Genomic DNA, 22,000 nt, shown 5'->3' with positions numbered 1-22,000 from the left:
TGAATATTATGAAGTTTTCTTTTAGTAATAAATATTTCAACTTGTTTTAGAAGCCTGCAGCAGAGGGCTACATTTTTTCTTCTCTTACCTTCCCATGGAGACAAGCAGATTACAAGGCAATAAAGTCAGGGCATTGTTTTTTTAAGGCTAAAAGTTAATGTTTTCTGAAGGCATGCAAGTTGCTTTTCACATCTGGGAGGGGAACACAGATAATAAAAGAACAAACACCCATTAGTCTAAGTAGAACACAGGAAATAAAACTAGGGTTGCCAACTGTACAGAATTCGTCCAGACTATCCGGAAATAAGGGACACTGTTTGGAATATGGAGATTGCCTGCCTTTTCTTGTCCGGAGAAAATGAAATCTTTTCTTTCAATTAAAAAAAAAAGTATTTTATTTTTTAAAGGGTGTTCATCTTCAAGAACACCCATTGCGTTAGGTCGTCGTCCCACAGACACAGAAGCCGAGATTCTCATTCATGTGATGTCTTCATCTTCCATGCAGCAGGTGGAATTTGAATTCCAGTCTCCACTTTCTTGAAGATGTTTGGACTGCAGCGGACCACCACGAACTGTCGGACAAATGAGAGAGGTAGGACTGTGTGTGTGTGTGTATGTATGTGTACAATGAAGCCTGAGAAAAGGCGACTGCATTTGGGAATGGCACCTTCTTATAGGTTCATATGTTCATACTAGGCTATCTGCCCTAGGGCATTTGTAAGCCTAGCCAGAGTGTGTTTGGCTTTCGCCATCCATTTTAAATGTTTTACTATGCCCTTTTTCGAGGTTAGTTTACTGTGCCTCTGTTTAGCAGTGATACCTGGGGTAAACCTACGATCTCCCATCCACTCGTCAAGATTTCTTTTGAAGAGAGTCAGTGAGGGACTCTGCCTAACTTGGACTGGGATTCTATTCCAGAGTGAAGGGAGCCTCTGGGTTATGAATCTGTCCCTCCAGCATGTCCTATTTATTTCAGTGCTGAGGTTAAAGTCCCTCGAGCACGTAGCTCGATGGGATTTGGATTTTCTGAGGTGCAGCATGTCCATTAATTCTGGGTTGTACATGGCTTTATATGTCAGGCACAGATCGCCTCTAAGCAGGCGGTATGCAACCAAGTAGAGCTGGGGTTTCTTTAACCAGGCAGCATATGGCATCTGTTTGAGCCCTTTGATCCTCTTGGTGAGGTACTTTTGGGGTCTTTCCAGTTGCTGCAGGTGTCGGGTAAGGTACATCCCAAAAGGAGCATTGTATTCAATTATGGGCCTGATGAAAGATGAGTAAAGAGGCACAATGACCTCCCTTGATCTAGATGTGAATCCCTTCATGATTAGGTGGGCTATATAGAAGGTTTTTCTAACCACTTTGGCCACGTGGTTGTCAAATGAGAGATTGCTATCAACTTGGGTCCCCAGGTCCCTAATTACTTCTTCCAGATTAATGGATTACCACCTATGTGGTAATTTGTGGGCACTTTGTTTTTGCCAAAGGGGATGACTATACACTTTGGCATTTAGCTTGATGCCATGGCTCTGGCACCAGTTATCTGTTTCTATGAGACCCTTTTGGAGGATGCTTGTGTCGGCTAGAGAGTCGATTATGGCGTCCAGTTTGCAGTCATCTGCGAACTTGGTCAGCCGCAGTCCTCCCGTGTTGGCCTGTGCCTCTGAGAAATATATGCCGAACAAGAGAGGTCCCAGGACTGAGCCTTGTGGGACGCCACTTGTAACTGGTTTGGAGTCTGACATGGCTCCAGCAATTCTGACCATGTGGGTTCCGTCCTTGAGCCAGTTTGCAACCATTCTAGTGACACGGGTTTATATTTAATCTGGATAGCTTATCTATGATGCCTGAGTGGGGTATTGTATCGAAGGCTTTTGCGAGGTCCAGGTAGGCTGTGTGGACCACCTTCCCCTCGTCAATGGCCTTGGTGACTGTTTCAAAGAAATCAACCAGGTTTAAGAGGCAGGATCTGCCCTTAACAAAGCCGAACTGGGTAGGATCCAGTGTCTGTAGGTCCCCAACATCTTTATTTATGAGTTCCATGATGATCCTCTCCATAGCTTTGCAATAACTTCTTCTGGTTAAGACCAATGGAGGACCCCAAATGTTAAGGCAGGCAGGCCCTCTTCACTATCATGAAGCTGAATGTTGATGGAAATCTGAAAAAAAATATACTCGCTGCTGTTATCAGTGATCTGAGACCCCTAGAGAAATTTATTTGATGAGTCAGAGTGATGGGTGTATTTGTATTGTGTAAATGTATTTATATGCCTCACATAAAGCTTGCATTGTTCTTGTGTATCACTCCTGGAGAAACTCTTTGGCCATTTTAGTCTACAAAAGCACTAACAGTTTACAAATTACAACCCAAATCTGTCAAGGTCCAGGATATAGTGTGCTAATTTTCTGTACAGGTTGAAAAGCATTAAGACTGCCAATATTTTAAGTACACTTCCATGAAAATAACAATGCAGTACAAAATTCACTGTTACATATTAAAAACATTTTGTGCTGGAGGTACACTCCATACCTCTGTTACTTACATATACTAACTCTGAGGTAAACATTCCTTCTGCTCACACTTAGTTTCAGAATTTCAAGAAAAACACTTATTTCCTTAGACTTGTAGTGCAAACCTGAAAATTTGTAGTGCCACACTTTTTCTGTGTAAGGAATATTGCACTATAAAATTCATGTGTGATGCTCATGATTTGCATACTGCTGATGGAATGCAGAGATAATTGAATGGTATGTGCTTGCCTGTTTGTTTTATGCCCTATTCCAACTACATTTCAGATATGTCAGAAAATCAGTGCTGTTGGGTTTAAGCTTATATTTATGTATGCTATATTTAAATGTATAAAGATAATATTTTTCTTTTACTTTTGTTTTATTTTAGATAGCACTTTAACACTTGTTTTTGTTTTGTGGTTAGCAGTTTTCAGGCTTGCATTAACATTCTACTTGGCTTGCAGCAGACTGGTAGTAATTCTAAGATTCTGAAAATGTTTGTCATTTTTTTAATTTATTTTATTGCCCCTATTGTTTTCACAGGTACATATTCTGAAATATCTGCGGGTTTAAAAGATCACAGTATGTGTTGGCAGGCAGATGTGTTAAACATTAACAGTAATGTTTTCTGAAATTTCTGCAGACTTTTCTTCATGATTATGCCCAATGTCCCTTGGTTCATTAGCTAACAGTCTTTGTCTGGCATATAATAAAGCAACAGTTTATTTTCCTGGTTTACGTTTCATTTCTGTCATTTACTGGATGAAGTGTGTGTTTGTATGTGAGATAGAAAACAAAAAGCATTGTACGCAAGAAAATATCAAACTGGGTCTTTTCATACTATGTGCACTGATATTCTGAAAGGTGTTTTAGAAAATAGTGCTTTGTCAACTTTTTTTTTTGTTCCTCAATACTGTTTAGGTCAAGATAAAGGGCAGATTATCAGCTTACCATTTTTTAATGTAAATAGACAATTTATTCTTCAAGGGCAGCAGGCACTGAATTTGTAATCACACACTGAAATATAAAGTTGTTTGCTAGCAGTAACCTTTTCATTAGTTACAGATCTCTTTAATGTAGAATTATTCAGATGACTTTTACTTCTGCAGAGATTTTGCATATTGACTGATATTGGTGAATTGTAATGATAGAAGTTTGAGTAGTCTCTTATGGTTGAAATGTTCTGAATTAGGCAGTTTTTTCATTATTGGTTCATATGTTTTGTTTCATTGCTTACTGGAAAATGTTCAAAACTATAAATTTAAAACATGCTCTAACACATGGTGCTGTATTATTCAAAAGATATAATTTAATTATCATATATTATAATGTAATACAATCGGGAAGGTGAATCAAATAAGTTTTGCATGGTCCTAAAAATGTGTGCAAGGTGCCTATGAAAACAGCCCAAAGGTAAACTTAACCTGCCACTGGCCTGTGGCCAGATGCATTTTCTTTGAACGTGGGTTTCAGTGCTGTTTCAGTGAATGTAAGTTTCAAAGGAAGAGAAGTTTTAATGCCAAGTCTGTCTTCACTGTGAGACTGTATTGCTTTGTTGATCAAATATGTATGGTTTGTACTATAAAATTTGAAATAAAAGTTTTAAATTAAATCCAAATATCTGTAATCATTGTAGAAGCAAAGCAGAAGACAGTATGCACACATAGTTCTGAACAGTGTTTATGGCAACTGGGGAGAAATAGCCAAGTAATGGGACAGTGAAATGGCTGCATGGGGGTATCAAAATTAAACGCATTTTGCTTTCACGTACATGTCCACAATTTTTTACATGGAAAGTTGGCAACCCTAAATAAAACGAGTCTTAACATGGATAAAGTACAGTTTTGTACCTACCATAAATGTAGATGTTAGAGTGTATACACTGCTGCAGTCATTACACTTGGGTTATCCTGCCGTCAGGCGGTTCCACAGTCTTGGTCCGGCGTCTGTTACTGTTGCCTCCTCCCTGACGTCAGTGCGACAGGGGTATACAAGATGCAGCCGACACCATTTTCTTCAGTTTTTCTTGCCCCAGATGTCAGGTGCCCCCAAACAGGTAGGCAATTCAAATTGCTAATAAAACATACATAAGAAAAGCAAACAACTTTCAGTTACCAGTAAATACTCCCCATAGGTAGTAAAGGGTAGTATAGGTACGTACCAGCAAGTAAGAGGGGAAGGAGGGAGGGTAACCTGGACTGCAGCAGTGTATACACTCGAACATCTACATTTATGGTAGGTACAAAACTGTACTATGTTCATCGTGTTACACTGCTGCAGTCATTACGCTTGGGTAGAATCCCAAAGCTGAGGTAGGGTGGCTGGTTCTATAAGGCATTAGGTGTGGCTATAAGGCCCTGCAGCACAGCAGTGGCGAAGCCTGCTCTGGATTTAGAGTATAAAGGCAGATGGTAATGCTTGGTGAAGGTATGCACAGAACTCTATGTTGCTGCTTCCAAAATATCCTTGGTAGGTACTCCTCTGAGGTAGGCAGTTGAAGTGGCTGTTGCCCTGGTGGAGTGAGATCTAATGCTGCTAGGTATAGGTTTCCCATGGTGTGTGTAGCAGAAACGCATACAATGTCCTATCCATTTTGAAATGGTCTGTTTTGAAATGGCTTTTCCCTGTGCTCCTGCAGCATATGCTACCAATAATTGCTCAGATTTTCTGAAAGCTTTGGTTTTGTCCAAGTAGAAGCGTAACTGCCTGTGAATGTCCAAAGAATGCAGTAGTCTCTCCCCTTTATTCTGTGGTTTTGGATAAAAAGTTGGTAAGTGAATAGTTTGGTTTAGAGCCACACTTGAAACCACCTTTGGCATAAACATAGGGTTAGTTCTTAAAGACACTCTGTCCTGGTGGAAAATGAGGAAAGGTTCCACTGCCATTAGTGCCTGTAATTCTGAAACTCTTCGTGCTGATGTTACTGCCAGGAGCACAGCAGTTTTCCAAGAGATATATTTTAATTCTGCTGTGTTAGCTGGCTCAAAAGGAGGTAAAGTTAATTTTTCCAAAACAAAGTTGAGGTCCCAAGTTGGAGTAGGTGCTCTACGGGGCGGTCTTATGTTTTTAGCCCCTCTGAGGTACTGTTTTAGCAAAGGATGAGAAAAAATTGGTGGATCCGTGTTGTAATGAGCAGAGATGGCAGAGGCGTGGATCTTGATGGATGAAAAGGAGAGGCCTTGGTCCAGCATCTCAGTTAAATATTGTAGTATCTGAGGAATGTTTGGGACAAGAGGGTCAAGGCTGTGAGCCTGGTTCCAGGCACAGAATCTCTTCCATTTATCCGAATAGGCTTTCCTGGTACTAGGCCTTCTGGCCTCCAGAATGACATCCATAACAGCTTTGGAGAGAGGCATTGCTTGCTTGACTAAGGAATTTTTCCATGCAGCTAGGTTTAATGTCTTTAGCTGACTGTGAAGTATCTGATGGTTGTGCTGAGTCAGCAGATGTGGGATTTGAGGCAAAATCCAGGGTGGTTCTTGTGCTAAGTTATTTAAGATTGGGTACCAGTGCTGGCGTGGCCAGTCTGGTGCAATCAGGATTCTTGCTTGGCTTTTGAGTACCTTTGGAAGGAGAGGTAGTGGTGGGAAAGCGTATACTTGTAGGTTTCTCCATCTGAATGAGAGGGCATCCACTTTCCATGCTTGTGGATGGAAACTCCTTATGCAGAATTTCTGTAGCTGGCAGTTCATTGGGGATGCAAACAGATCTATGTCCGGGCTCCACCATTTCTGTGTTATCATTCTGAATATTTGTGGATTCAATTCCCATTCGTGGGGATTCATGATGTTTCTGCTTAAGTTGTCTGCCAGTGTGTTTTTCTCTCCTGGCAGGAATTGTGCTTGCAGATGAATTTGATAGTTTAGAGCTGTGTTCCACAAGGTAATGGCTTGTCTGCAGAGGGGGTAGGAGTGAGTGCCCCCTTGCTTGTTTATGTACCACATAACTGTGGTGTTGTCCGTCTTTAGTAATAGTCCTGGATGCAGCAGGTCTGTCTTTAGTAATAGTTGTCCTAGATGCAGCAGGTCCTTGAAAGCTATAACGGCATTTTGTACAGCTAACATCTCTTTTTGATTGATGTGATGATGCCTTTGTTCTGTGCGCCACTTGCCCTGAATACATTTTCCTGCCATGTGTGCTCCCCAGGCGTAATCCGATGCATCTGTTGTCAGTATTTGCTTGGCTGTGGGTTGAGTAAAAGGCTGTCCCTTGTTGAAGTGACAAGCTTGAGCCCACCATCGAAACTCCTGTTGAAGGCAAGGAATTAGTGGTATAACTGTTTCCAAACTTTGACAGTGTTGAGACCATATACTCTTTAGGTACCATTGTAGTTTCCTCATATGCAGTATGGCATATGGAATTAGTAGTATGCAAGATGCCATGTAACCCAAGGCCTGCAGAATTTTTCTTGCAGGGAGTTGGGTTTTTGTTGCCATCAATTGAAAGTATTGAGTCAGTTGTCCTTGCTTGTCTGGCGTGAGATAAGCCATCTGGGCCGTTGTGTTCAAGCTGGCACCCAGGAATATTATCTCTTGTGAGGGCACTAGTTTTGATTTATTTTCGTTCACTGTGTACCCCAGGCAACTTAATAACTTTTTTACAAACGCCAGATACTTTAGAAGAATGCCCTTGCTCTCTGCTTGAATCAGACAGTCGTCCAGGTACGGATAAATTTGAATTCCTTTCTGTCTGCAAAATGCAATTACTGGTGCCAGGCACTTTGTGAAGACCCTGGGTGCAGTAGATAAGCCAAAGGTCAGTGCAGAGAATTGATAGTGCATTGAACCAGCTATGAATCTGAGGTATCTTCTGCAGTTTTGTCTGATAGGGACATGCAGGTATGCCTCCTTGAGGTCCAAGGTCACGAGCCAAGCTTTCTTGCCCAGCATGGGAAGAAGCTTCTGTAGTGTCAACATTTTGAATTTCGGAACATCCAGGTAAGTGTTTAGAGAAGAAAGATCCAGAATGGGTCTCCAGGCTTTGTCCTTTCTGGGAACCACAAAGAGTCTTGAGTAAAATCCTTGTCCTTGCTCCTGTGGTGGTACCTTTTGAATAGCTCTCATTTCCACGAGTGCTGTAATTTGTTTTTGAGCCTCTGCCCATTGATTTGGTGGCAGATTTGGCATTCCTTTTAACCTTGGCAGAGTGTGAAAGTGGAACCTGTAACCTTGAGATACAATGTTGAGAACCCATTTGTCTTTGGTGATCCAATGCCAATTGTGACAGAAAAGTGCCAGTTTTCCTCACAAGGGGGCTGCCAAGGGAGAGCTGTTTGGCAGCTGTAATGGGAAGTCATTGAGGCTGCTTTTTATATGGTTGGGGCCTGTCTTTCCCTTCTTTCTGGCCTGGTGCACCCCATTGTCGAGGCCTGTAAGGATCTTGTGGTTGACCTCTACCTCTTGGATGTCTGTATCTGCCCCTTTGAGGTCTGTCTGTAACTGGAAAGGACCAATTCTTTGTTGGCCAATTTCTGCTAAATCTTGGAGGCTGAACCTGTAAGAAATCCTTCACCGTTTGCATAGATTTTGCCTTATCCTCCATTTTCTTTAATATCTCTTCTGCCTTAACTCCAAATAACACATCCTGCTGCAAAGGTGCATCCAATAATTTTGCTTTAACATGATCTGGTAACGTATTTTCTTTTAACCAAGCATGCCTTCTAATGACAGAGCCTGTAACTGCTGCTCGACAGGAGGCCTCTAAAGAATCAAAACCACACTGCAAAGTACGTGTTCCCACTTGTTCAGCTGCATGCAATAAATCCTGCATTTCTTTAAAATTAGGAGGATCGGAATCTGGAAGCATTTTTTATTTCAACTGAGACATCAAAAACTGCTATTTTAGCATGCGAAACTGGCAATTTAAGGCTCTCATTGCTAAAGTTGCAGACGTATATACTTTCTTTCCCCATCTGTCTAATGCTCTGGAATCTCTGTCAGAGGGAACTGGATTTTTTACTGATGAGGCCTTAATCCCTTTGGGTCCCTGAGAAATAGTCTCAGGGTCAGCAACAGGGCTTTTATACAGAAATTTGTGTGAGTCAGGGACTCTGTAGTATCTCTGTCAGGTTTAACTGGGGCTGGAGGTAAGGAATCAGGATTTAACCTGGAGTCAGTATACACATCATTCACCAGGCGGAATAGCAAGGGGTCTGCGTTGAAGTAATAAAATGAAGTCTCTGAGCCTTTTCTTGGATTCTGAGTAATCCTGGCCTTCCCAATGGAAATGCTCCCTCATGGTATGTAAGGTTTCCCCAAAGGAGTAGTCCTCAGGCAGAGAGGCTAATGGAATAGATTCCTCAGCATCAGAATCCTCATAAGGGGGTAAAGAATATCCTAGGTCTGAGGATGAATCTGAAGAAATGGACACCTGGTCGGATGAGTCATAGTCTGCATCCTGTCTGGGCCTTTTATCAGGAGGTGGATGGGACCCCCTGATCAGAGTGATTAGGTCTTCGGCCATTTTGAGCATTTGTTTCTTATGCATGGAGGCCTGTCCTGGAGAATGCTGTATTTGTTTCTTTGTTTTTAAAGGAGGCTTAGACTTAGCAGAGGGTTTAATGCTTAACTGAGTAGGTCTGGAAACACCCTCTGAAGCTTTGGGTTCCTCAGCTACTCCGGATCCCTCTGAAGAGTTAGTTTCGGTAGGCTGAAAAACTTGTGCGTCCGAAGGCCCAGCCAGCTCAACATGGGAGTCCGAGGCGGCCTGTGGTTCTGCAGAAGCAGTCGTCAGGGGCTGCGAAGGCACCTCGCTGAAGACCGGCCTAGAAGAGGCTTCGTCGTCAGTTTTGGGCCTCGGATGCCTGTCCTTGTCTTTGCGCTTTTTATGTATTCCTGTCGTCGGAAGTACAGACGGCATGGTGTAATTGAATTTTCTGCCAAAATAATGTCAGGCAAAATCAGACAGACATTTAATAGTGCGCTGGTTAAACCTAGCACAAAACCCGACAACCAGTGACGTTGTGGTCTGGGCCTAGGCATGGGATACAATAGGAATGGAAATCCTTATGAGGCATTTGCTTCCCACAAGAAATAGTTATTAACTTTTACTGACATCGGTCTGAGGCAAGAAAAAGTTTCCTCAACGGGGTACTTAGCTTCGTAGAAGACTTCGGTTCTGGATTCAGAATGAAAATCTCAGGAGTCTGCCGACCGGCACTTGCGAACTGCTTTTGCTTCGGGCACCGTGCGGCAAGAAAGACTGAAGAAAATGGCGTAGGCTGCATCTTGTATACCCTTGTCGCACTGACGTCAGGGAGGAGGCGACAGCAACAGACGCCGGACCAAGACTTTGGAACTCAGGCCAACTGTGGAGCCGCCTGATGGCAGGATAACCCAAGTGTAATGACTGCAGCAGTGTAACACGATGAACATCCTCAACTTTAGGCTGGTTAAGGCCTGTGTCTGCAGCTATTTGGGACAATTGTTTCTAATGGGAGGGTTAAACTTTATTACTTGAAGATGTTCATAAGTTTTATGTTTGCATTAAGTCAACAAGTTATGGGGGTGTTCTGGGAATGTTTTCTTGCTTGAGGGCTTTCATTAAAACAAAAAGTCTTGTAAAATGAGTTTCCAGTGTTAATAAGAAAAAAATGTATAGACAATCAACCTGCAAAAAAACATTAGTGGGTGCATGTTATCACAGACGCTGGAAACAAACATTTAAAAATATTTCATGTACAACAGGTGTGAATAATGACTTATGATGGTGACAATTTCCATATTATTTTGAAATGTGAATGGTCTCACAGGTATAAAAAGAATATTTTAGGAGAAACTAACAGACTTCAGCAGGGAATATTTAAATTGCAACAATGAGTATGTATCTTGCAGGGACTAGAAGGGAATATATACAAAGAGGGTAGATTTCTGAAGTAATTTTGAAAATATTTAGTATGAAAGATGTGAATTCAGTGGTAGGAGCTCAGAAATTTACATATTCACCAAGGTAAAAAAAACACTGGGCTAAACTAGATTGAAATAAGATGTGCATTTAACTGAGAACTTTGACAAACAACTGTGGACTTCAGGAAGAGCAACAGAGAGCACTCTCCACTCGTAATCAATGAAGAAACTGTTGAAAGAATAAAGCACAAATTTCTGGAGGTGCACATTGCGGAAAACTTGACGTGATCAGCCACCACAAATGCCATCATTAAGAAGGTGCACCAATGGCTTCACCTCTTGCGAAGGTTGAGGAGAGCAATCCTACCATCACAGCACCTCTCTCAACCTTCTACAGGGGCACCACTGAAAGTATACGGACAAACAGCTTTACAGTATGGTATGGAAACTGCTCTGCTTCCAAGCATCAGTCCCTCCAGAAGGTAGTGAAAGCGGCTGAGGTGATTACCAGGAACATCCTCCAGCACATATAAGGACCTGCACATGTCCAGATGTCTCATTACGGCATAACGAGGGATACCACTCATCCTGCTTACAAGCTGTTTTCAAATTTAACATCAGGAAGGTGCATTCGATGCATACGCTGCAAAACCACAAGATTCAGAAACAGCTTCTTTCCACTAACCATCAGGTTACTGAACTCTAGGAACAGTACCCTTCACACTGGACATTAAGGCAGTAATCCAACAACACTGAAAAGTCTCTATAGTGCAATTATGTAACAAGGTCTTAACCACACCCAGACAGCAAAGTCAGCAGTAATCAAACTGAACTGTCTTACTGTGTAATATAAATGTAGGCCTTAAATCAATCACTTAAGTGCAATTTTTCCAGTGAAAATAAGCTAATAACCTAGTAATGAGTGACAATCTGTTAAATCAGTGCAATAATGCAAGTATTTATTATTGCTGTCTGTCATCTGTCTCTATAGAATTTTGTGTATCATGTTAAATGTAGTCTATGTATTGTATGCACACTGAGTCCAAAGAAACGTAATTTCATTCTGTTTGCACTTGTGTGAATCGAAGAGACAATAAGTTGACTTTACTTTGACATACAATAACTGTTTCAGATCATGCACCAATTAATTACCAAGATAAACATGCAGGCAATGAAGTAAAGATGAGACAATGGTGCTTCCCCACCTACCTGTTAAAAAGAAAGGAATTTAAGGAATGGGTTAGTGGAAATTATTTATGAGTTTTAAGGGAAGATCAAAAGTACAGCACTCCACTCCATGACACAGGCGATAATAGTTTTATTCCAAACATAAAAACAGCAAAAAAGCATAACCGTGCACCAACATGGTTGTACCGGTTTCGGCAGAGCCTTCCTTAGCAACCAAACTTGATGTAGAAGGTGAAGACAAAACCATACATGCTGTCTACCAACTTATAAAAAATTAATTTGGAATGCATGGAGTGCCCTCTAGTGCATCAAATAATAATGCACTGATACATTAATACATAAATATATAAAAACAAATACAAATGTTCAAAATATTATATATAATGTATTATGTGAGAAAAATATATAAACAACAAACATGTATAATAATTTCTTCAAAAATGGTCATTCAAACCAGGGGGAAAAAGAGCCCCTAGTTTGATGATCCACATTTTCTCTTTGTAGGTAAGCCTATCATGTAAAATTTGAAGTTGTGCATGTCTATCCTTAATGTGGTCAAGATTGGAAAGACTGCTATTAAGGAATTGTTTTTTGATAACTCCTGGCACAAAAACCTTTGGCATGATGACTTAGGCAACAGAAAGTAAAAAGGGTTGTTCCCAAATTTAGGGAGACTACTAGAAAAATAACCAGAGATCCTGTATCCTATTAAACATTTCAGAAATTTTATGAAAATCTGTACAAAGCAGACAAGTGGGAAAATCAAGAAAAAGCACAAATGGAAATATTTATGGAACACTTACATATGCCAAGGTTAGAGGTAGAGCAGGCTGAACAATTAATAGGACAGGAGGAGATGAGATAAACATGATGTACAACTAATCTGAGGAAAGTCTCCAGGAATAGATGGTATTCCAGTAGAAGTCTGGAAGGTAGGAGGAAAGAAAGTGACAAACATCTGGAAGGTTTTGTTTAACATTTTAAAAGGGGGGGGGGACACTAACATCCTAGAAAAAAGCTGTGGTGGCTATAATACCTAAAGACAGTAAAGGCTCATCAGATCCAGCATTATATACGTTCATTTCAATTTTAAACTATGTTCATAAAGTTTTTAACTCTATAATGGCTAAAAGAATGAAAAGGTGTTGCAAAAACTGATGGATGTGGAGGGGAGAAAAACATTTCACATTGATAGAACAATGATGATCTAGAAGAAAGTAAAATGTAAAAAATAGCCCTGTTTTGGTGGATCTTGATGCAGAAAAAAAATTGACAGAGTAAGGTGGGACTTTATGAGTAGGACAATGAAAGCATTTGCAATTCCTGATAAAATAAAGTTAAATTAGGATATACGAGGGATCGGAAGCAATAATCTAAGTGTGACTGTTCCTCTCTGATAAGTTGCGTCTGCACAGAAGAATCAAGCAGGGCTGTCCTCCTTCCCTTTGATTATTTGCTTTATATTTAGGACCACTGGCAAAGAAAATAAGGGACTTGGAAATTAAAGGATATTTATTTTTATTTTATTTATTTTACATTTGTTGACCGGGCTAGTCTAGCTGGATAGATGTCCGTTTTCAGTAGAGGCCCGGGGAGAAAATCTCCACAAAAAGATGGGTTTATATAATCAAGAGTTGTTATACATTCAAATCAGACATATTATACAAAAGAAAGGTGTTACAAAAAAAAAAGATATAATTAGTATGGTATTCAAGAAAAGTTGGCTTTATCTGCAAATTATATTATTTTGTACTTGATGAAACCAGAAAAAGACATCAGTGTTGTGGAAAATTTGGAGGCAGTTCCAGGTTTTTTTGGGATATAAAATAAATGAAGATAAAATAAAAGCTATATCTGTAAACTATGTACCCACACATGAAATCATTTAGCAATACCCATATCTATGGGGACATGATGAATTGAAATATTTTGACGCATGGGTTAAAAAAGGGTGCTGTTATGGCAGCTAAGGATATGTGGGAAGACGGTGAACAAAAGACAACACAAAAACTGAGAAACTGGAAGCTCTTGCCTATTGATATGGATGGGAAGATACTAGCAGTAAAAATAATTTTAGTTCCATTAGTTTTTTTACACAGATCAGGCATGTTTTTATCAACCACAAGAGACGTTCTGGATACTAATTAATAAAGAGTTGAAAGATATTACCTGGGAGAGGAACAGGGCAAGAGTCAAGTGGGATTAGTTGGTCCTCCCAATAGAACAAGGAGGTTTAAGAATTACCTGATTTAAAGGGATTTAGAGCTACACAATTAAGGCTCTTCTACATAACACAAGCTTAAAGCTACAATATAAAATGGAAAGGGGTAATGAGGTGGGGAGGAAATTCAAGAAATAAGAAAAGAGTGAGACTTGGATGCAGATCCTTAAGAAGAACAAGTTACATTCATAAAGTAGCAGAAACTATAGCAGGAACTAAGCTAACACAGGCATGGAGAAAGGAGATTCTGCTGATATGGATGACTACAATTGGAGCTACAGAGAATAGGCAAAGAGGGAAATGGAATTTACTGGAGGAAGGTGGCAAAAGAACCAAGGTATTGGGAACAAGTAATTACAGTGAAAGGTAACAGAATGGGAAGAAGCCAAAAAGACATTTGGACTGCAAGCGAGATATCGCCTTCCCTTGATAGAGTACAGGTAAAGAGAAAAGAATACCTGCACTGAGTATTACTTGAACCTAGAATAGAAGCTGCTGTTAAACAAGGGATAATTAGAAGGGCATATAAAATACTGCATGATAAATACAGGGATCAGTCAGAGGTAGTCAGAAAACATTGGTAATAAACAGAGATTAGATAAGAAATTCATAAAGAAACAATGGGAGGACATACGTATGGCTTCAAAATAAGCAACAAAGTCGAGAAGATTTAAGAGTTTGTGTCTGGAAGTGTTTGCATAGGTACTTTTACATCCCATCTACAAATAATTATTCCTTAGTAGATGGTAAATGTCAGTGGTGTAAATGGGGAAGAAAGAGGTACCTAGAAGCATATATCTTCAGAGTACAATGTGTTGACAGATTTTTAAAAAATTCCATACTGAGTACTCTGTCAGGAATACTGGATGAGCAAATGAGTATAACTAAGGAAATTATTTTTTGAGCTGAGATACATGATCTGAATTGCCTAGACATATTAACGTTTTGTTAAGTTCAATACTGGTGGCTGCCAAAAAAAAAAATATATATATGTATATATAGATATACATATATATATATATATATATATATATATATATATGTATGGGTCTACCTGACAACACAGACATGCTAAAACACCGACAATGAAATCACCGACACCACAAAACCAAAAGTTCAGAAACACGAAACGTCACATACCCTTACAAACCACAATCCCGACACTCAACAAACAAAACAAATCCCTGTCCAAAAAGCGCACACACAACACAAGCACACCAAAAACTTTACAAACCTACACTGAACCTTACATACACAACTATCTATGCACTGACCTTAACCCAAACCCTAAGGTCCGTCACTATCGCGCACTCACCTAACCCGCACCCTAACCCTAACTCACTTAACCCGCCCCTATCTCTAACGTCTGTCAATATTGCACACTCACCTGACCCGCGCCCTAACTCACTTAACCCACCCCTAACCCTACAGACCGTTGCTACTGCACACTTACCTTACCCGCACCCTAACCCTGACCTCCGTCACTACCGCATACTTGCCCACTAGCGCTCATTTGACAGGTTGGTGTTCTCAGAATCGGGATTCTCAACTGTTGGTCATTTTCGTTGTCGATCTTCCGGTGTCTGACTTCTCGACGGCGTTTCAAGCTTTCGGCGTCATCAGGTAGACCTATATATATATATATATATATATATATATATATATAATTGACTAGAAAACATAAATCCAAGTCTAAACCAACCACACTTTAGTGAATATTGTAACAGAGACAAAAGAACAGGAAGTAAGATCTCCAGAAAAGGGTAGGAGTATATTACATAAAAAAAAAAAATAGAAACTGTGAGAAAGTACAGTTGTGTACACTTACCATAAATGTAGATGTTAGAGTGTATTCACTGTTGCAGTCATCACACTCTGGTTATCTGCCTGCAGGTAGCCCTCAGTCGGCCTGAATATCAGAGACTTAGCATTTCTGAGTCGGATGCTGTCGCTCCAGGACTGACGTCTGATCGTCAGGGGTATAAAAACAGGCAGCAGACACCATTAAATCAGTTTTTCTTGCCCCAAATGTCAGGAGCCCCCCAAACAGGGAGCTAGGTTATGGTGGGGAACACCACCAGTAAAAAGTAAATACCAATACCAACACCAATACCCCAGAAGGGGTTAGTAATAGCCAGAGGTAGGAGAGAGAGAAAACCAGGGGGCTGGAGGGAGGGAAACCAGGATTGCAACAGTGAATACATTCGAACATCTACATTTATGGTAAGTGTACACAACTGTACTACGTTCTTCGTGTTTCACTGTCGCAGTCAACACACTTGGGTGGATTCCCAAAGCTGAAGAAGGGTGGTGGCAGTCAAGAAGAGTTGGGGCTGGCTAGTATGCCTTGCAGGACTGCTGTAGCAAATCCTGCCCTGGATTTGGAAAAGATAGGCAGGTGGTAATGCTTGGTGAAGGTGTGTACAGAACTCCAGGTAGCAGCCTCCAGGATATCCCTGGTAGGGGCTCCCCTGAGAAATGCTGTAGAGGTAGATGTTGCCCTAGTGGAATGTGTTCTGACCCCCTGAGGGGTTGGTTTCCCATGGTGCTTGTAGCAAAATGGATGCAGTGCGCTATCCATTTAGAAACGGTTTGTTTTGAAATGGCCTTGCCCTCTGCTCCTGTTGCCAAGCTGACTAGTAACTGGTCAGACTTTCTGAAGGGCTTAGTGCTATCAAGGTAGTATCTAAGCTGTTTGTGCACATCCGAGTGCAGGGTCCTTTCCCCTTTATTTTGAGGATTAGGGAAGAAGGTTGGCAAATGGCTGGATTGATTGGGAGTCACACTGGACACCACTTTGGGCATAAAGGAAGGGTTAGTCCTGAGGGAAACCCTGTCAGCATGGAAAATGAAGGGTTCCACAGCCATCAGTGCTTGTACCTCAGACACTCTTCTAGCTGAAGTGATGGCTAGAAGAAAGGCTGTTTTCCAAGAGAGGAATTTTAACTCTGCTGATGCAGCAGGTTCAAAGGGGAGAAGCGTGAGCTTTTCCAGTACAAAGTTAAGGTCCCAAGCAGGGGTGGGTGCTCTCCCTGGTGGCCTTAAGTTGTTTGCCCCTCTTGGGAACTGTTTGATAAGAGGGTGAAAGAAGAGAGGTGGCTCAGTGTTGTAATGAGCAGAAATAGCTGAGGCATGTATCTTAATGGAGGAAAAGGACAGGCCTTTGTAGAGTAGATCTGCTAGGTAATCCAAGAAGAGGCAGAGAGGGCAGTGTTGTGTCCACTCCTTTAGATTGAATTCATGAGTAGAACCTTTTCCACTTATCAGCGTAGGACTTTCGTGTACTGGGTCTTCTGGCTTCAAGAATGATGTCCAGCACCTGTTTGCTTAAGGTTGCTGGGGGAGAAATCAAGGAATAAGCCAGGCTGCATGATTTAGGGTTTGCAGTTGTGGATGCAGAATCTGACCCTCCTGCTAAGAGAGGAGGATTGGATTCTGGTGTTGGTGCCAGGGTGGCACTGATGTCAGGCTGCACAGGAGTGGGTACCAGTGCTGGCATGGTCAGTCCGGGGCAATCAGAATTGCCCTTGGTCTGTCCTGCTTTATCTTGAGTAATACTCTTGAAAGGAGGGGCAGAGGGGGAAAGGCATAGATTGAGAGATTTACCCACTGAAAAGACAGGGCATCCACTTTCAGGTCTTGCTGTGAGAATTCCTGGTGCAGAATTTGCTGAGCTGGTGGTTGTAGGGGGAGGCAAAGAGATCCACCTCTGGGGTCCCCCATTTCTGAATCAGAAGGTTGAAGGTACTGTGCTCCAATTGCCACTCGTGTGGGTCTAGGAGATTTCTGCGGAAGTCATCTGCCAGTAAGTTTTGTTTGCCTGGCAGGAATTGAGCTTGGAGATGGACTTGAATGTCCAAGGCCATGTTCCACAGGGCCATGGCTAGCCTGCAGCTTGCTGATGTACCACAACTGTGGTGTTGTCTGTTTTAATTAGCAGTTGTGCTAGAAAGATTAGGGATCTGAAAGCTGACAGGGCATTTTGTACAGCTAGCATCGCTTTTTGGTTGATGTGCAGATGAACTTGACTTAGGCTCCAGTGGGCCTGAATACATTTTCCGTCCATGTGCACCTTCCAGGCATAGTCTGAAGTGACTGTTAGTGTCTGGGCGGCTTGTGGTTGAGTAAATGGCAGTTCCTTGTTGTGGTTGCATGCTTCTGCCCACCAGAGGAACTCTGTCCTTAGACAGGGTATGATAGGAATGACTGTTTTCAGGTCCTGAGAATGTTGGCACCAAAGACATTTTAAATACCACTGGAGTTTCCTCATATGCAGTTTTGCATATGGAATCAGCAGTATACATGAGGTCATGAACCCTAGGGCTTGCAGTACTTTTCTTGCATATAGCTGGGTTCTGGTGGCCATTTGTTTGAAGTAGTCAGATAGACTTGTTTTTCTGAGGTGAGGAATGCCATCTGAGAAGTTGTGTCCAAGCTTGCTCCCAGGAATACAATCTTTTGACTGGGTACCAGGTTTGATTTCTTTTCGTTGCTGGTGTAACCCCAAGGAGGAGAGAAGGTTTTACACAAATGTCAGGTGCTGCAGCAGCAATTTCTGACTATCCGCCTGAATCAGGCAGTCATCAAAGTAAGGGTAAATTTGGATATTTCTCTGCCTGCAGTATGCAATGGCTGGAGCCAGGTATTTTGTGAATATTCTGGGCGCAGCAGATAAGCCAAAGGGAAGTGCAGAGAACTGATAATGCCTAGACCCTGCCCTGAAATGTAGATACTTCCTGCATGATTCCCTTATGGGGATATGCAGATAGGCTTCCTTTAAGTCTAGGGTGACTAACCAGACATCCTTGGCTAGCAAAGGAAGGAGCTGTTGCAGGGTAAGCATTTTGAATTTTGGTACCACCAGGAATGTGTTGAAAATGGAAAGACCCAAGATTGGGCGCCAAGAGCCCTCTTTCCTGGGTACCAAGAAGAGTCTGGAGTAGAATCCTTGACCCCTCTGTAGGGAAAGTAGTTGGTTTAGAGCATCTGCCCACTGGTTTGGAGGATGGTCTGGAAACCCGCTTGGGGTTGGCAGTGAACGGAAGTAAAATTTATTCCCCTGGGATACAATGTTGAGGACCCACCAGTCCTGAGTGATGGACATCCAGTTTTTTGCACGAAGGGCAAGTTTTCCTCCTAGGGGAACAAGCAATTGGGCAGGGCTGGGGAGTGGAGTAAAGAAGTCATTGTGAGCTTTTTCCATAAGGAAGTGGATTACCATTCCCTGCTTTAACGGTGGGGGCACTGCATTGCTTAGATCTCTGCATACCCTGAGACTGTAGTCTGGGTTGTCTGTTTCCCCTGGGTCTGATTTGAGAAGGCCTGGAGGGGCTGGAAAGGACCAGTGTTTGGAAGGGCAATGACTACTGAATCTGGGGGGTTGCACTTGTAAAAATTCTTTTTCACAGTCTGCATAGACTTAGCTTTTTCTTCCATCTTTTTAAGAACCTCTTCTGCTTCGGTGCCAAACAGTCCTTATTCAAAGGAGCGTCGAGTAACTTTGATTTGACATGGTCTGGCAAGGTCTGCACCTTCAGCCAAGCATGTCTTCTCAGTACACAGCCAGTGGCAGCTGCCTGGCAAGATGCTTCTAGGGCGTCAAAGCCACACTGCAAAGTATGCTTGCTGACTTGGCTTGCAGAGTGCATAAGCTCCTGCAATTCTTTATTTTCTGCACAGTCTGAAAATGTTGCCACTTTTAGTTTAACAAGTTCCATAATATGTTGCTGGTACTCCACCATGTGAAACTGACTATTCAGTGCCCTAATAGCAAGAGTTGCAGAGGCATATACCTTCTTACCCCATCTGTCCAAAGATCTGGAATCCCTGTCCGAAGGGGTAGGACTCTTGGCTGTAGTAGCCTTGATACCTTTAGGCCCCTGGGAAATTATCTCTGGGTCAGCAGTAGGATTCTTGAAAAGACATTTGTGAGCGTCAGGTACTCTAATACCGGTCTGGTTTCCTAGGGGCAGGTAAAGTGTCAGGAGTACGACTGGATTCCACAAAAGCATCATCCACAACATCCAGGACAGGTGGTATTGCTAAAGGCATGTGTTGAGGCAACTCTAGAAATTCTCTGAGTCTCTTTTTGGACTGAGGATAGTCTTGGCATTCCCAGTGAAAATGCTCTTGTAAGGTATGCAAGGTTTCACCAAAAGAAAAATCCTCTGGATGGGAGGCAGAGGGAATGGATTCCTCTGCATCTGAATCCTCATAAGCAGATAAGGGCATGCCTTCATAATCAGAAATTTCAGAGTCATCGGACTCCTGGTCTGTAGAAGCTGAAGGGGATTGGACTCTGTCTCTTAGCAGGGGAAGGCTGACTTTGCTGACTTCCCCTAATCAGCGTAATAAGGTCTTCAGCCATTCTAAGCATTTGTTTTTGTGGCATGGGAGCAGGCACATGCGCTTTGGTCGTTGGTTGTCTAGGCATAGTGCGTACTCTGGGCCTAAGAAACTCTGTAGTTTTGGTTAAAAAAACAGTCGTCGGTTTGAGTAGAACATCGGTTGAGAGAGTAACTGCCTCAGAAGCCGGTGCCTGCTCAGCGGCTCCAGACCCGTCCAAGGTAGAGACATCCGCAGGTTCCATACTCGAAGAGTCTCGCCGCATACTGGACTATGAATGGGTCTCAGTAGAGACCTGCAAATCCATTGAAGTGGGCATTCAGGGGCTGCGTAAGTGCCTCACGGAGTACCGGCGGACTAGCTTAACGGAAGCATCGCCGGCAGTTTTGGACCTATGCGGTCTGTCTCATCTTTATCTTAACGATTTTTCAGAATATCGGTAGTTGGCTTACCATAGCCATTTCAGAACATGGAGATCCAGAGCAAAAGAATTTAGCGAGAAAGAATGTCTGATGACGAACGGTTTGGGCATTAAATAAGGCACAAAACCGACAGCAAGGGACGTCGTGGTCTGGGCCTAGACAGGTGACGCAGTAAGAATGAAAATCTCTGAGGTATTTGCTTTACACAGGCAAGACAATTAACGTTTTCTGACATTGGTTAGAGCAAAAAAAAAAGGATCCCCAATGAGGTACTTAGCTTTAGAATACTTCAGGATTATTAAATTCGTAAACAAATTCAGGTAGTGGCCGAACGGCACTTGTGGACTGCTTCTGCTTCGGGCTCTTCAGCAAGAAAGACTGATGTAACGGCGTCTGCTGCCTATTTTTATACCCCTGACAACATGCCATCAGCCTTGGAGCGACAGCATCCGACGCAAAAATACTAAGTCTCTGGTATTTGGGCCGACTGAAGGCTACCTGCAGGTAGATAACTCAAGCGTGATGACTGCAACAGTGAAGCATGAAGGACATCAATACATGCTGAAATGTTTTTGGAGGAAAACTGAGGTTCAACAGAATGCAGGAATTGAACAATTTATGTGATGTTGGTTTGATCACATTGTATAGAATATAGGTGATGCATAATGTTTGTAAATGTGAACTTGTTAATATGGTTTAATTACTTTTACATAAAGGCATTTTAACTGTATCACAAGTGATAAATTCAAATAAAAGTCAATAAAAGATAATTTAAAAAATGATGAAGGCTTTCATGGATTTCAGTAAGAAGCAGTAAACTACAGCATGTTACCTTACACTCTGTTTTGTATGATATACTCATATGAAACAGATCACAACCGTATTATCTGGTAGCAGAAGAAAAGATGTGTATACAAAAAACTATCCAACTATCAGTCAAGTTGATCCACAATGCACAGATCGTTATGATAGGGAAAATTCTCAGTAAAAACAAATGCAAATTTAACACTGCAAAACAATGACTTACCAGTTTCTGCTTCAGACTCAGAATCTTCCTCCTCCTCCTCTTCACTTGAACAACTAGATTCATCCTTCTTTCCCTCATCTTCCTCATCCTTCTTTTCTTGCTCTAGAGATTCAATGTGGGGTACACTCTTTTCTTGTTCTATGAGAAGAGTCTCTTTACTAAAAAAAAAAAAAAATGTATTTTTGTAAATGGTGCAAAAATTTGAGTGTAGAATAAGAACATTGTTTAATTTTAACATGGCACATTACAAGCAACATATGAGCATGTCTTTAAAACTGTATTAATATAACTGGAGCAAACTTAGCAAGTGACTGAAAAAGTACAGTTTTGTACCTACCATAAATGTAGATGTTCGAGTGTATATACTGCTGCAGTCATCATACTTGGGTTATCCTGCCATCAGGCGGTCCCCGCAGTCGGCCGAATCCCAAAGTCTTGGTCC

At 41.8% G+C, this 22,000-nt stretch overlaps 1 protein-coding gene across 3 annotated transcripts in view; it reads right to left on the bottom strand.

Annotated features, from left to right (window-relative positions):
* The window catches only part of PPP1R12A (protein phosphatase 1 regulatory subunit 12A), a 2,492,399-nt gene that overhangs the window by 1,654,425 nt on the left and 815,974 nt on the right, over nucleotides 1-22,000 (bottom strand). For all 3 annotated transcript variants that reach the window (XM_044087956.1, XM_044087957.1, XM_044087958.1), the window contains exon 8: nucleotides 21,559-21,716. In XM_044087956.1, coding sequence (XP_043943891.1) covers nucleotides 21,559-21,716 — 158 coding nt within the window. The remainder of the gene's footprint in view (nucleotides 1-21,558; nucleotides 21,717-22,000) is intronic.

Source organism: Protopterus annectens, chromosome 11.part0 (assembly GCF_019279795.1).
Source record: "Protopterus annectens isolate FY-2018-M chromosome 11.part0, PAN1.0, whole genome shotgun sequence".
Lineage (NCBI taxonomy): Eukaryota > Metazoa > Chordata > Ceratodontiformes > Protopteridae > Protopterus > Protopterus annectens.
This window is presented reverse-complemented; position numbering and strand designations above follow the sequence as displayed.